The sequence below is a fragment of the Vulpes vulpes genome, chromosome 7 (assembly GCF_048418805.1).
Source record: "Vulpes vulpes isolate BD-2025 chromosome 7, VulVul3, whole genome shotgun sequence".
Lineage (NCBI taxonomy): Eukaryota > Metazoa > Chordata > Mammalia > Carnivora > Canidae > Vulpes > Vulpes vulpes.
Genome location: NC_132786.1, coordinates 93,850,407 through 93,866,427, shown reverse-complemented (window position 1 = coordinate 93,866,427; position 16,021 = coordinate 93,850,407). Strand labels below are relative to the sequence as shown.

Here is a 16,021-nt window from a genome sequence, read left to right as displayed (position 1 = left end):
CCCGGCCCCCCACCTCCACAGCGGACTGGGAGCACCTTGCCCCAGTGCACGCGTGGGACACATTTGGTTTTTTATACTTTTCCTCGCCTAGGCTGATTGCTCCGGGGTCCTGCTAAACCGCCCTCCCAGCGCAGCCGCTCAGTTCCCGGGTGCTTTTTCTTTATTTCACTGCCCCACGAACGATACGATCTTGTTTTACGTGACGGTTGGCGGTTCAAAAGTGGTGCTGGATGCCCGGAAAACGGGAAAAGAATTTGGGCCAAAAGCTTAGTAGGAACGAGTCTGCAAGAGCCAAGGGGGCTCCCCATCAGGTTAAAAGTAGGGGGTGGGGGTGGGGGTGGGGGTGCTGGAGATGTTGAGGGAGAGGATTCGGGGGAGGAAGGAGGCACGGGCTTGGGCTGGATGGGTCGCACTTGGGAGTGTACACCCGAACCGAACAAAAGTGGTTTGGGCAATTAGCCCAATAGTGGACCAAACGCGCCACCGCTGAGGAATACTAGCGACTCGACACACAGGGCTTCAGTGTCCCGGACGCCCCGACGACCCGCAGCGCCGTAGGAGGCAGGTGATCCCCTCCGTGGCGTTCGCAGGCTGTGGCTACGGCGCCAGCCCGCGGAGCATCCGCTCGGGCGAGGGGCGCGAGAGATCCACGAGCAGGGGCCGCGAGCCGCCTGATTGACAGCTCGAAATCTGATCTTGTGAAAGAGACGCGGAGCCAATGGGAGGCAGCGATCCATCAGTTTGGATTGGAGGCCCCTGGAGGAGAAGTAGAGGAAAAACCACCGAATTGAGCTCTGTCAGAGGCGCTTTCGGCTTCCAAAGGGGGAAGTGCTGGGCAATAATTAATGTTTTTATTAAATTTGGAGGGAATTTTTTGCAGCCGTTCGCCTAGCGTGGCCTTCAGGTGGGTCTTTCCAGCAACTTTTTATGTCTCTCCAGATAATTGCATGGTTGTGGGTTGCAAAAACTATCCTTACGAAAGAGGTGTCTCCGTCTCTTTAGTCCCGTTAGGTGCAAAGCAAGTCTCGTTGATCGCCATTGCTAGTTTTGCACACGTTTGCGAATCAGAGCTGCCCGGGGTACACCGACCGCGCAGGGAAACATCGAGAGTGTAAATAAATACATCGCCTCTGGTTCGGATTTTTGCTACTGCCGAAAATATGTAAATTGTGAACTCTCTTGGCTCTCTTTGGATCCAGGTGAAGGAGGCGGTGTAGGGAGGGTTATTTTTGTGAATGGGACTGTCGGAGGGTAATTAGTTATGCAAATTCAAGAGCTTCATTCATGATTTTTTTTTTTTTTTTTTTTTAGCCTAAAAGCCATCTTGTTCCCCTCTAGGTTGATAGAAGTCCAGATCCCGAGGAAATCTCCAGCTAAATGCTCAAAATATAAAACACTCAGCTGAGATTTGCGAAGAGCAGCAGAATGGATGGATTTTATGACCAGCAAGTGCCTTACATGGTCACCAATGTGAGTGATCAGTTCGAAAGTTGCTGTTTATAAACTTGACTCCAACGGGGAGGGGGGGGGGTGGGGGGAGGAGGGAGAGAATGAGAAGGGAGGGGGTAAGGGGGTTGGGATTGCAGATACTTTATCTGCTTTGTTGCCACTGTAGGGCGACTCTGCTTCTAGAAGCCCAATCTTCAAAATGAGCTTACCTTTCAGTGATTTGGATAAGGCATAGTTTTGTTTTTAAGACCCCCCCCCCCCTTTTCTTTTCTGATTAAAGTGCCCAAGATGAGTGGAAGAGGAGACGCAGGGCAGCAGCAGCTGCTGCACTCAAAGTTTTTGGCTGGGTTTGTCTGCCACATTGAAAAGAATGAAGTTGAGACAAATGCTGACACTTTTTGTTTACATGGGGTGTTTTTGTTTCTTTTTTTGTCGTCTCCTTTTTTTTCCTCATGTTTTTAATTTCACCACTCTATTTTTATTTTTTATTTTTGTTTTGGGGGGTGGTATCAGAGAGAATAAAATTCACTGTATTTTAGTCTAGCTTTGATCCAGCTAAAAACGACTTTAAGTGTGATTGCTTAATGTTGTTTTGATGCTGAGATGCCATGAATATATGACTGATAAGTAGTAGTGTGTTAAGCTTGGCGCTGGGAAGCAACTCTCCCTGGTTGTTGAATTCTCAGCCTAAGCTTTCACTGTCAGATGAACGCAGAAAATGAATATTGGAATTGATACTATGGACTTTTATTTTTCTATTTAGAGAGAGGATCCGGTAGGCTTATGTATGCATGTGTTTTTTTTTGTGTGTGACATCTGAGGTTTACATTTTTTAAAAGGATTTTATCTTTCCCTTTGTAGAATCAGCGTGGGAGAAATTGTAACGAGAAACCAACAAATGTCAGGAAAAGAAAATTCATTAACAGAGATCTGGCTCATGATTCAGAAGGTGAGGTTTGATTTTGGGCTGAATTCCTCCCTCTTTACCTATCCTCCCCACCTTCATAAAGCAGAGGAGTACTTCAGTCTTAGCTTAAAAATAACAATCTTTCAAATTACTGCATTTAACTGAGACTTTTACTTGGAGCAGTTCACATAATGTGACAGTTTGCATTGGAGGATATTTTATGGCCCTGTCACAAACTAATGAAAGAAGGAAATAAAAACTTAACAGTGACATCCTTCTCTTAATCGTTCTTTTGTGTTTAAATACTCTTGTCCATATGGCACATAACTAATTCCATACACTGAGGTCACAATTTTAAAATATCCAACTCAGTGAGACAAAGTAAGCAGCTAGGTATACTACTTAATTTCTCATTTCTACTCTATTAGAAGTTAAACGATGTGAATGGTAGTTTGATTTCCCATTCCTCTTACACTAAAACCATTTACTGTTATCAAACTTTTCATGGATAATTTTGATGACTACATGGTGAGGTCATAGTATCTTGTTTATAGGCCTTTGAGTGTTCACTGAATCATAATTAAGGCCTAATTTATAATTATAATACCTATTTGGGAAATTAGGTTACAGATTTTTTTTTTTTTTTAAGGCACTGTTGGTTAGGAGGTCAATATTTTATAAGTTATTCCAGCCATACAGGATCATTCATAATGAACTTAATATACTGAGATTTAATTATCAAAGTTCACTTTGCCATTTTGATGAGGCATATTGAATTCTGAAACTTAACTCAAATCTTCATACATGTTGGACACCCTCTCCCTCCTACTATGACAGAATTCAGAGTTTTGGACTTGATAATAAACAGGTGCCAGGGAATTCTCTTACTTTTACTTTTGTAAATCTATTCATGTAGAAATTTTCCTCTAAGATCTTGTGTTTAAAAGTTGTCCCTTTAAAAAAAAAAAAAAAAAAAAAAAAAAGTTGTCCCTTTTAATTTTGAGCCATTGAAACTCAAAACATATGGTGCTTTAAGAATTGTACCAGGTACTGTTACATCTTTTATATAAGGTTCAGAAGATAAAAAGAAAGTGATTGTCAGCCTTTCTCCTCTTTCCTCTGCAAGAATTGACTCTATTTAAGAAAGGTTTACATGGACAGATACACCTTCACCTCAGCCTTTTTTGAATCCTAGTGTATGTGTGTCCCTGAGCCTATTATTACGTTGTTAAAAGGGGGAAAATATTGCCTTCGTTATTTAATTCACTAAAAGAATCTCTTAAAGGAGTATTGCTTAATAGCCATTAACATGGCAGGATTATTGAGCTATTTAAGTCATGAATCTTATTTTCTTTTTGTATTGACTCCCCTCCCCAAATTAAATTGATACTTAATACCAATTTCATGACAAACATTTCCATTTAATGGAGCCTAAAGGTTTTTCAAATCTTCTGTTTATGTCTCTGACTTGTTTTTTAGAACTCTTTCAAGATCTAAGTCAATTACAGGAAACATGGCTTGCAGAAGGTAAGGCAAAAAAAAAAAAAAATGCTTTAAAAGGAGGGGGAAAAGCAACTCTAGACGGGGGGAAAAAGTCCTGAAGTTGCTGTCTTAATGTTCAGCCCAATTAATTGAGCTCTAAAAGAGCCACCTCATGTGTCATGCATACATTAGAGTCTCTGATGAGTTTGTCTTTGGGGAATCTGGGGCTGCACTACCCAGTGTCATCACAAATTACCAGGAGAAATTGCTTCCAGCTCACAATCACATCTGCTTTTGGCAAGAACTAATGCACCAAGACTTCAAGTTCTAAGCCTCTGTTCAGATTTTAATTGCAATTGATCAGGTTTATATTATTGTACCTCGAGAGACCTACTAGAGCCAGATCCCGGCTTGCTGTTTCTTTTAGAGCAGCGCATATCATTATTTGGTGTTCTGGTGGAGGACTTTTCTGATGGCAGAAATTAGTTTCTCTGGGTTCATCAGGACGGGATGCTTCAAGATTTAAGTGCAAGTGTCTTCTTTCCACCTTGCTCGCAACACAGAACGTTAGGTGTGTATGCAATACTTAGGAAATCTATGGCTTTAAAAGAAATCTTTGGGGGATTTGAGGATTTAAAAAAATGTTTTCTATTTGTTGCTATTATGTGATATTTGCTGAAATTGATTTTTGCTTTTGTGTCACTTTTATTAGGATTTATTTACTACAGCAATGTGACATCTAAAGGCTTTACTCTTATTTTTAATTACTTTTTAGTAAAATTTTGTGTTACAGTCTATTGGATCTTTTACTGGCTGGAACTTTATTTTATAGGAACAATGAGATATTGCTTCAATACAGCTTGATACAACTTGAGAAATGCCTAATGTTGACGGGCTCTTTTTGGTGTCCATAATTTGATTTTTCTTTTGGGTTTGTCATAAATGTGAAATATTAATTTTATCCGAGGATGTGTTTTATGGGAAACACGAAGAGAAAATTATACACATTTTAGCATTGAGTATAATTTATATTTCTGTCTGTATGTTAAATGGGAAACATGGCATTTTTGGAACAGATTTTTTAAGGTTGTTAAAAGAAGAGAGAGGGTCTCTTTAAATGGAACCCAAGTGTTGCTATTGCTACTTTGAAGCAGACTGCAGTATTTGATCGGTGGTCTTGCTTGCAGTTCATCAAGTTGCTGTTAGCATGTAAAATAAGTTTCTTTGTTTTGCTGATATTCTGGTTCTCCAAAAAGCTCTTGCAGTCTTTATAAATCTTTTAAGTTAAGTAGCTTTCCCAGTAGCCTTTTGAAAGGGTGGTTGTATTTGCATGTTCAAAAAAGGTAAGTATTAATGAAAGTTTTAGTTATATTTAAAGGTCATTTTGCTTGTCTCTGTAAATGAAACTTATTGCAATAGGTTACTTACTGTTGCAACACAAACTATATATCCAAACCTAACTTTTTCAAGAAAAATTTACACAGAGATTGTGGTGCTAACTTTGATCTGTTAGTTTTGCAAAGTTGAAGGTTGTAAGGGCATTACATTTATGAGGACATTTATTCGCTTATCTAAAATAACTTGAAATATCTATTTTAATAGTTCTCGAAGGTTTGTTAGTTCTTAGATGTTTAAGTCTCATTGATTCCAAGTCATTGGACTTGCTGGCAGATTTTGCATGTGCATAGCAACTCTGTTTCTGGAATTTTAAAATGTGTATTCTGTGACAGACTCTTGCCATTTTATAATCAGTTTTAGTACAGTCTCCTACTTTTGACTTGTTTTGTTTATTTGTCGCTTGGTAAGTGATTTGAATAACTTATCCAAGTTAATCTTTTAAAACTCTGCACTGAATGTATTTTTACCCATGTTTATTAACGCACCTGTAAATCAGATCTGAAGATCTACCTTTATATAAAACAAATCTAGAAAATGACTGATGTCTTTGGAGGAACATGGGCTTTTACTCAGAAAATAATTAAGAAGCTTAAATTAGTTTTAAGGAATTAATCCTGGAGGTGTTTTATTGAATACTCAGGTGGGCGACTGTTTACAAACTATGGATAAGACTGCATTTTAGGATAATGTAAACAGTTTTCAAAATAGCTTACATTAATTTATCCTATCATGATATAAGCAAAATGTTGTTATTATGATTTTTAAAATCTAATAATGGAGATTTTTTTTTTTTTACTATTCATTAATAGACTGCATATTTATTTTTGTTTTTGGCAATTCTATATAATTATGTTTTTGTTTCAGCATTTTAATTTGACTTATCTCACATCTTGAATTAAGAAGAGATCTTAAAATTACATTAGATTATTTGTAGCTAGATTTGTCCATTTCTGCCCTTCTGGACATCTAGAAATTAAAACATTGCCAAATTGGCAGACTATGGACTGTTTATATATTTCTTTTCATAATGCTTGGTAGCCAAGAAAGTGACCGTGGAATTTTAAGGCATCTTGACCCTTTTAGAAAAGATCATTGGCAATTAACCAAGTTTCTCTCATGAGTTAGCATCCCACTGGGAAGTTAAACAGGTCTAAAAATCTTATTAGACATGAGAGTCAAGTTGTGTCATATGAAAACCATGTTTTTAAAAAGTGATCAAAGCCCTGAATATTTGGGAAATGATCTGTCCCAACATGTTTGTTTTTTCCTATAAGAGTTTTTGATAAATTGGACTCAAAGTGCAACATATGGATTAGTCATAGGTAAATTATTGTGGATTATGCAACGTATTTTATGTCTAAGGACAGATTAGGGTAGATAAGGCAGGAATATTTGAGGGTGAGGGTAGGAGCCCCTACTTTCAATTTGCTAAAGTCCTCTAATTTGGGAGGGGAAGCATGGAAGTATATTTTTAATTTCCAAACAGGGATCAAAAAGTATGTTTGTAAAGAATATGTTTGTATTGGTATCACTTTCTGAGTACTAACACTGCAATTTAAATGTTTTTAACATCTCTACCACGATGAAATCTATTCACACCTCATCCTGAAGAAGAGATAAAATATGTTTGTAAAGAATATGTTTGTATTGGTATCACTTTCTGAGTACTAACACTGCAATTTAAATGTTTTTAACGTATCTACCACGACGAAATCTATTCACACCTCCTCCTGATGAAGAGGTTTTCAGTGACCACCATAGCACTTAAAAAAAGTGTATATTTTAAATTTTGCCATAGCTACTTTATATTATTTTACTATGTACAATTCTTTATTGATTTTTTTGGTCTTTTGAGTTAGATTGCTACTGACAGAAAGGCGATTTCAATTATTTGATCCCATGAAATAATGAGTTCATATATCAATCCTATCAGCATCACGGTAACGTCTTATTCTTAACAACCTGTTTTACGTGGTGCTTTAGTGAATGGTGTCCTAGAAATTCATGGTTAAAATGGACTCTTTTGTGTGTGAAGGAGACAAACAGAAGGATATAGAATTGAGTTTAAAAAGGATTGCATTCTTCTAAAATTGCTGACTAGAGCTTACCTACTAACGCAGCTTGAAGAGAAAGAATAAATTTTGAATACGAATCTAATGCAAACTCACAGCAACTTTTGAGCATTGTTTTTGGTGTGGAGCTACATGTTCTTGAGGTTCCCTTTCACCAGTAGTATTAAGGACAAAAGTCAATAGTGATTCGCTGCCACAGGGTAGGATGTTTTTCAGTGGTGTTATATAGCAAGTAGGTTTCCTGCAGCCTCCCCACTTGAATCGAAGTTTTATGTCCAAGAACAACCTCCCTACACCACAGGTTATTACTTCATGCAGATAAGGTTTTTTTTTTTCCTTTTGTTTTGTGTGACCTTCAAATAAAGGTTGACTTAACAGTAGAGATGTCATTATATCTTCTCCATTTACTTCAGTAGCTGATACTAAATTTACATTCAGAAGAGCTTACTATGAAGTTCATTTAAATGACGTGTACTGTTGTTACTCACTAGTCATCCACAATGCACATAATCCTAATGTACTTATTTTTATTTTTCAACAATTATGCTGTTTCTCGCACATACATTGGATATGTGCTTGTTAATTTTTTTATGTGATATGGTACGAACTAAAGACTTTAAAAACTACATTATTTTATGTGGCTTACATTAAAAATGAAATGAGAATTAAGGATTAAATTACAGAAGTCCATACTCTTTCTCAGTATGAATTATTTTGTATGGGGGGGAGGGGCAAGCTACTACTTTTTTTTTATTGCACCAGGAAATAGTCTAAGATACGAAAGGAAGACTGCTTATTACTTGGACTTGATTAAAAGGTAGCAGGTAGAGTAAGTATATTATATTTTAAAATATTTTTTGGAATTATATAAATGTCTTTTCATGTAGGGTCTACTAGCAAATTTAAAAAGTTGGTTAAAAATAGAATTTGGTTGTAGTATAGCTTAGATCTATGTTTTCCAGAGGGTCCTAATCAGGATTCATGAAATATTGCTTTTCTGGTTCTGTGACAAGCAATGTGTCATTTCTTGAATTTGGTAATATAATTTTATTTCCTTTGACCTGTGTACAAGCTTATGATTAAAATAATAATAATAATAATACCACCACCACCACCACAAATAATAATAATAATAACAATGTCAGACCTCCGTAGTAGTATTAGGTAATAGAAACAACAGCTTGTAAGCTATGCTTGTTGCTAAGTCACTCCAGGTCAGAGTAGAATTACCATTGAAGCTGCCCTGAGACTGAAGACAACCGGAACTTACTGCTTTTTTCTTCTAGAGTATCAAGTATTAAAGACGTTTCTGTCATGGGGAAGTAGCTCCCCCTCCCCTTTTTTTTTTGTTTCTTTACATATGTTTATATTACTGTATTAATTAATGCTCATACATCAGGACAATCATTTTTAATTTTTAAAAGCGGATGTGGTATAAAACCAGGCTTCGTGGCTTCATGATTATTTTGTTCCATGGCCTGAAGCTTCATTTCATGATCAAATAGAATACCACGCAAAGGTTGATTTTCTCGCTGTTTTACTTTTATTTAAAATACAATTTAAGTTTATTTAGAGAAACTTGTTTCTAATTCTTTGATTCAAAGAGAAATGCCACAAAGGTCAGCAAAAATCTACTATCATCTCAGGCTAAAGAAACTCTGAATAATAGGCAAGAAAAATAAGACATTTCTTTAATGATTTTTTCCCCTCCCTCCCTCCCCACCACTCTCTTATTTCCTTCCTCCCTCTCCTCCTTCCTTCCTAGTTTTATACATTTAAGTTTTTGTTGTAAGTTACTGTATAAAGCAGGATGGGTTATCTCTCTGTCTATCTATATCTGTCTATCTAGCTATAGATTGATTTAATTTTGTAAATTTGTCATTTATTTAAATGTATATACCTTAATGGATCTGAGCTGTATAGGAGACAGAGCAGTAAAATCGCTGTGTTTATTGCAAGTTCAAGTTGACTTGCTTTAGCTCCCTGGAAGGGTGTGACATGAAAAGATTGCGGTTGGGCCACATGGCTCATGCTGGACTGTGTTTTTGTGAATGGAGGCAGAACTCCAGTTCTGCCTGCTTGTCTGGAGGAATTGCTGAGGAGATCAGCTGTCTCATTCACAGGCAGAAAGAATGACTCATACATCTTCCGCCTTGTTTGGCTCCAGGTCATTGTTACAGTGGATAGAACTGGTTTTAATTAAATATTAACCCCTTTTATACTTGACGTGTGTTCCATTTGTGAGTTTTCCGCTTTTTTTTCACCCCTACCTCTGGGAGAAAACTCTGCAGACCCCTGGTTTGTCAGGAACCAGGGGCTTTTTACTTGGCTGCAGCCAGGCTTGGAAAATATGTAAACTCCCACCTTTTCTTAAGTAATTATAATTTCTTTCTGGAAGTTTAAGCATAAAAATCAAGGAACCCTGTTTAAAAATTGCCCCCACCCCAGGAAGTGTTAAGAAAGTATGTTGAAGCTGAAAACGAGGGTTAGTGATTCTGTGATGTCTAGATCATGATTAATATTTTCATGTGTTTGTTTCTTATAATATGTATTGCTTTGCAGTAAAAAGAGAGAGAGAGAGAGAGAAAACACCACAACTTCGGATAATAATCTAGGTAAAGCAAATAGCTGAGAGAGCAGATACTACCCTTTTAAAGCCGGAGTCCTGAGACTTGATGGCAACTTGTCTATTAATGTGCAATGAACTGATAGAGCCGCTCCAGCTATTACCAATAAAATCCACATGCTTCATCTTCTTGAAAGCCTTTTATTGGTCTTTTGGTCTGTACTTTTCCCCCTTGCCCTTTCTTACTCTTCCCCTTCCTCTTTAATTACATGGTGTGGGGAAACATTTTCATTCCCCAAAGGTGATTATTCCAAGCCTAGTTTATAAGAGATAGCAGTGAAAATTGTGTTTTTTTAAAGGTTGGCCTCTATTGTTAATTTTCCACTTTGGAGTTGGTACGGCTTGCCACAAATTTTCAGGCAGCTGTAGTTTGCTACTTCACAGAATTCCCGTGAATTGAGGAAAAGAGGAAGCGAATGATAGGAGTGTGGCAATACTTTGTCATATTTTCCTTGCCCAGATCCAACGTGTGTTTTTCGTTAACTGCTTTCCCTTTACCCTAACTTGAAATTAGAAGTATACTTAAGCCTTTGTCTATTTAAGTAGCATGCTGCTTCATTTGGTCTATTCCGTTTCTTAAGATTAGCTTCTGTGAAAATGTGAGTCATATGTTTTTTGTTAAAATGCTGTAATATGTTCAGGCATAAGTGTGAAGTATTTATTCAGTATGTTAAGGAGTTAGAACAGAAATAGCAATTCTTATAGCAATTCTTATTCTTTTTACAAATTGTTATGGACCTATTTTCTGTATATTTGTGAAGTATGACTTCCAGCTTCTTCTAAAATTTTGCTTTTTTTTCCCTCCCCTCACACCTATCCCAACACAGTGATTTTTATGTCTTTCTTGCAGTGATACATATCACAGAGTTGCAGTTTTTGTCTTGTGATACGATAGTAGGGAAAAAATAATGTCTGGCTTTTAGGACATTCATACCAGCATATTTAGTTACAAATATATTTTTGTTACTCACCAGCTATTTTTAACTATTCCTGTAAAGGGATATTACATTTTTATTAGATTCTTGTAAATGTTGGCTTTTTAAAAGCATAGTAAATTGCTGTGGTTGATAATTTTGCATCTCAATAGTTATGTCTGTTTAGCTGTTAATTTAGAAGGAAAACCAAAACATGTGGGTATGATGGAAAAAATGTGTAGGATTTGGTTCTGTCTACCTGCTGTTATTTATTAAATAGATATTGAAAACATTTTTGTATTTTTTTGGTGTGAAGACTTATTTTAAAGGGTATTTCCCCACTTACATGAATCTGTGAGAAAAATGAAGCTTGCTGTAATGTCAAAAATGTTTATAGTTAAGAGAGTACTAATGTACAAATTTTAGCTGTTATTTTTATCTGTTTCCAGTATAATTTAGGAGAAGTGAAGATTTTAAACTTTCATTGTAATGACTGACGTAGTTTTGTGTATGTAAATTGAAAGAAATGGGTGGGAGATGAAAGTTTGAAAAAGATAAGTGACATTGAGGATTTAATTTAATTGTCACAAAGCCCCTGTATTATCATTATTTAACTGATGAATGAAATACATTTCAAATAGGTTAAATAGTGTACACAGTTTACAGATAGAAAGTCATAAAACTATGACTTTGATGTTTGCATGGCTTTAGTTACCCATGGTAGCAGACGTCAGTGGAATATAAAGAGAAAAAAAAATTTTCTTCCATTATATGCTGATCATTTGTAACTTGGAAGAAGGTTCTTAATATTTTTGGTGACAGAGGATAGAATATGTCTTTAATAAGTTGAAGTATGGGTGTACATAGATCGTTAGGAAATAATTTAATGTCAGACTATATATATTATAACAATCTGCAAGGTTATCATTTGTTCTGCTCTTAATAATATGACACAAGTTTTATTCAGCCACATATTTCTGTTTTTAAAAATGTGATTCCATAAGCTGATACAAAATGATGTTTAATACTATTTATGTTGTATTTCTTTTGAATATAGAATTTCTTTTTATAGGTGATTTTTCTTAACTCATTCAACTACCTACCCGAAACTTTTTCCATAGAGAATGATTATGTTCATAAACATTCCCTATTCACAGTAGGCTGTTTTTAAAAAATTAATTGAATCTATTTTAATATAATTTGACTGGATAAAGCATTTCAGTGTTCGATATTACTACTAAAGTAATACTAGTCATCAGATCATAGCTAAAGTTAAATGAGATAACTCCTATTTTCACCAAATTAAAAGGAACTAACTTCTATTTTATGTAGTTTGTGTGTGTGTGAGAGTGTGTATACTTCTGTGTGCATGTGAAGATGTATTTTACTAATATCCTATCAATTCGAAATAGATTATTTTGATGTCTAAATCAGCCGTGATGAAAATATTTTAGAAGCGAAAAAGTGTACTTATGTTTTGATTGCTGCCGAATGCATTAAGTCCTTGCTATTCAGTATTTTTTTCCTTTGCTAAAAATAGGGAAGTTGCTTGACATTAGGATTGATGAAATAGTGATACTCTTTTCGTTAGTGTTGTATAGTTGCCCGGAAAATATTTTGCATGAAAAGATGGAGTTTATTTTTGTTATTTATAATTTTATTATTATGACATAATCACTAAAATATTTTATTTTCTATATGAGCAAAATCAATGGACATGCTTTCATTAAAAAATCTTTGTAGCATGTCTTGGCCAAGTTTAGATGGAACACCTTTAATTATGGTAGTCTGATTTGCACTTGACTGAATATACCAAAAGCAGGCATTTCTGTAAAAGCAGAGGGATGTGTGTAACTGCACACATCATTTGAAAGAGTGCTGTAGTTAATTTCGATGGGCTGCTGAAGCACTGGCAGTGGGTGAATTGAAATACTTCTTACTCCATTCTTGCAAAGAAGCACTGCAGCTAATAGAAATCCTGTAGCTTCTTCTATTTTGCATGTCTCTTTTATTTCTGTCTGGCAAGTGATATTCAGAGGGACACAACTGCCACAGTTAGATTTCTGACACTTATGTTTTCTAGTTGACATCAATGGTTGCTTCTATTTTCCCTCCCAAGTATTGCTGTCAATACCATTTTAAATGGGAGCTCATTGGCAAATAATCATAGGTTTGGTCTGAGCCGAAAAAAGATCTTACTTTGAAAGATCTTGCTTGACATTCCTTATGCCTTGGCAGTTTCTCTCTTAATTTTTTTTTTAATTTTTTTTTTTTTTTCTTCAGCTCAGGTACCTGACAATGATGAGCAGTTTGTGCCAGACTATCAGGCTGAAAGTTGTAAGTATAGTATGACTCATCTCTTGAATCTCTCTGTCTTCCTTGTTTCCTTCTTTCCTTCTTTCTCTTTGGTTGGTTTCTACCTCCAGTGTCTGTTCTCGTATTATGTTGGTACCTTTTTAGCTTATAGTCATGAGGTGATTCTGTGTGTCAGGTAGTGACATTAGCAGAATCCCTGTATGATCTGAGCGGAGCTCCAAATAGTAGCTAAGGAAAACCGTTTTGATTTTGATTCTCTGTATTTGGCTAATACCTTTGGAGAAGAAATAGGCAGTGATCGATGAAATGTACAAATGTTTACTTCCAGTTTTTTGGTATGTTCACGAGATAAAGTCTGAATGTTGATGGGAGAAAGCCAGTAAAGATCCACATGAGACTTTATTGAATGACTTTGAAAAATTTGTTGGCTTGTACTATTTTATATTCATGAACTTTCACCTACTTTGATGTAATTTTTAGCTTCGTTTTCTGCTTCCTGGTTACAGTAACACAAATGGAAGTAGCCCATGGCTTCTCTTATGATCCCTTGGGTGTTTCTTTCCCTGAGCTTTGCTCCAGGGCCTGTCAGATAATGCGAGTCATGATTCATGGGACGGTGGCCTCCCCGTAATCCCTGAGTGAGCATTAATGCATCTACCAACGTGGCTATCTCGGGCTTTCCTCCACCTATTTATGCTCTCCCTTCTACCAACTAACTGCAGCTGTTGACCTGATGTGTAAATAGTAAAGAAGGGAGGTATAAATGTCATCTTTCTTTAAAAAAATATTTCATTTATTTATTTATGAGAGACACAGAGAGAAAGGCAGAGACACAGGTAGAGGGAGAAGCAGGCTCCCTTGGGGGGAGCCTGATGCGGGACTTGATCCCAGGACCCTGGGATCACACCCTGAGCCGAAGGCAGACGATCAACCACTGAGCCACCCAGGCATCCCTATAAATGCCATCTTGATGATGAAAGTGACCTGATATGTTTTCATTCTCATAGTACCATTTAGAGCTCTAACTTGTTTCATTTTTCCAGACCATTGACAGTTTCACAGGGGGCAGTTTCAACAGCAACTAGAGATGCTTAGTGCCTTATAAAGTTTATCAAACCCTTATCTCACATGGAATCTCACACAAATACGTGGCTTCGAGGAACAGAGGTCTGTGAGCGATACTTTTCCCTTTACGTTTGCTATTTTAAATTTACCAAGTGTCAAGGGTGGTAAGAGGTAATGTCCAGATTCCCTCCTGTGTTTTTAGTTCAGCTTTGTTAAAAATTTTTTTTGTTCACTTGGGGTAAAATATACCTAACAGAAAAATTACCATTTTAACTATTTTTTAAGTGTGCAGTTCAGTGGTGCTCACATTGTGGAAACATCAGCACTGCCCACCTAAAGAACTTTCTCATCATCTCATTCTGATCTCTGTACTAACTAAAAAATAACTCCTCACTGCCTCGAGCCCCTGGTAACTGCTCTTCTATCAGCTTGATTTTTGATCAGAGAAGAGAATTTTGTGTGCTGTTTGATGTCAACTATAGTTATTAGATGATGTCAAGAAACCTATTCGGCAATGATATAGACCTTAGACCCTTAGAAATTTCTAGAAAGATGACAGCCAAGGATGACGGCTAGGCAGGGCCTTCCTTTCTTCTTTAAAGTGTGGGAAGGGAATGGTCACATTTCCAGCATTTCTCTTTCTGTGGGACACTTGAGTTCTTTCTAAAAGCTAAACCTGTCATCTGAGTGGGAGAATTATTCTCATTGAGTCATTTCACATCTGAAGAAATTGGTAATGATTCCAATACTATACCAAATGCCAGAGTAAAATAACTACCAGAAAGAAATTTTTGTTCTTTTTCTTATTTGACCTCTTTAGTTTTTCATGTTTGACTCTTTCGTTTCCTTGAACTCTTTCTTCTCTTGGTCCACAGTGGGATGAATTTTCCTTTCTATTTTAATTACTTGGATTACTTCTTCTCACTCCATTCATTTTCTTTCCCTCTTTTTTCCCCAGGGTTCTGTCCCTGAGTCTTTGTTCTTTAACCTGGGCCATCCTCGTATGGTCCATAGAACTATCTGTGATGTTGGAAATAATCTGTTTCTGTACCATTCAATATAGTAGCCATTAACCATGTTGCTTGCTGAGCACATGAATTGTAGTAAATGGGACAGAAGAAATGAGTTTTTAAATTTAATTTCTGTGACTTTATTTTTTTAAATATTTTATTTCTTATTTATTCATGAGAGACACAGAGCGAGAGAGAGAGAGGCAGAGACACAGGCAGAGGGAGAAGCAGGCCCCATGCAGGGAGCCCGATGTGGGACTCGATCCCAGGTCTCCAGGATCACACCCCAGGCTGCAGGCGGCACTAAACCGCTGCGCCACTGGGGCTGCCCAATTTCTGTGACTTTAAATTTAAAGAGATACATGTGGCTGTTGGTTGCTGTAGTGGTCAGCACAGTTCTGTATAGGGTGTCTCCCATGTTGTTCTTGCTGGCCTGGGTGTTCTCCTGCCCCTGTCTGTTGGACATCTTCCCCTGATCCACTGTGATCCTTGTGCCAAGTCAGAAAAAAACAACACCTTGGGAGTCAACCCTCAGCCCTTAGCTAAGTGTCGGCATAAAGCACCATTACGCATGATGCTCCATGGACAATTCCCACTCAGCCAGGCCGATGCGGAAATTATTATTTTTATTTTTCCTGATCAGCGTCTCTTTTGCACTTCTATTGCCTTTCCACATTGATGGCATCACTATCTAAGCTGAAAATCTTTGTCTTCAATTCCTCCCAGTTCTTTAGCATACCCTTCTACTTGCTTACCAAGTTGTTGATTCTACCTTTCAAAAA

General features: G+C 36.9%; 1 protein-coding gene across 8 annotated transcripts in view; it reads left to right on the top strand.

Moving 5' to 3' along the window:
• Positions 1-484: 484 nt before the first annotated feature.
• ETV1 (ETS variant transcription factor 1) overlaps positions 485-16,021 on the top strand; it is a 94,308-nt gene continuing 78,771 nt past the window's right edge. The window contains exons 1-6 of one of the 8 annotated variants that reach the window (XM_026003869.2): positions 485-904; positions 1,003-1,199; positions 1,339-1,470; positions 2,311-2,398; positions 3,836-3,883; positions 13,132-13,185. In XM_026003869.2, coding sequence (XP_025859654.2) covers positions 1,426-1,470; positions 2,311-2,398; positions 3,836-3,883; positions 13,132-13,185 — 235 coding nt within the window. In that variant the 5' untranslated portion in view covers positions 485-904; positions 1,003-1,199; positions 1,339-1,425. Of the gene's footprint in view, positions 905-1,002; positions 1,200-1,311; positions 1,471-1,627; positions 1,825-2,147; positions 2,225-2,310; positions 2,399-3,835; positions 3,884-4,022; positions 4,410-5,153; positions 5,182-13,131; positions 13,186-16,021 lie in introns of those variants that run through there. The other 7 variants (XM_026003868.2, XM_026003870.2, XM_072764433.1 and 4 more) reach the window with 7 other exon arrangements.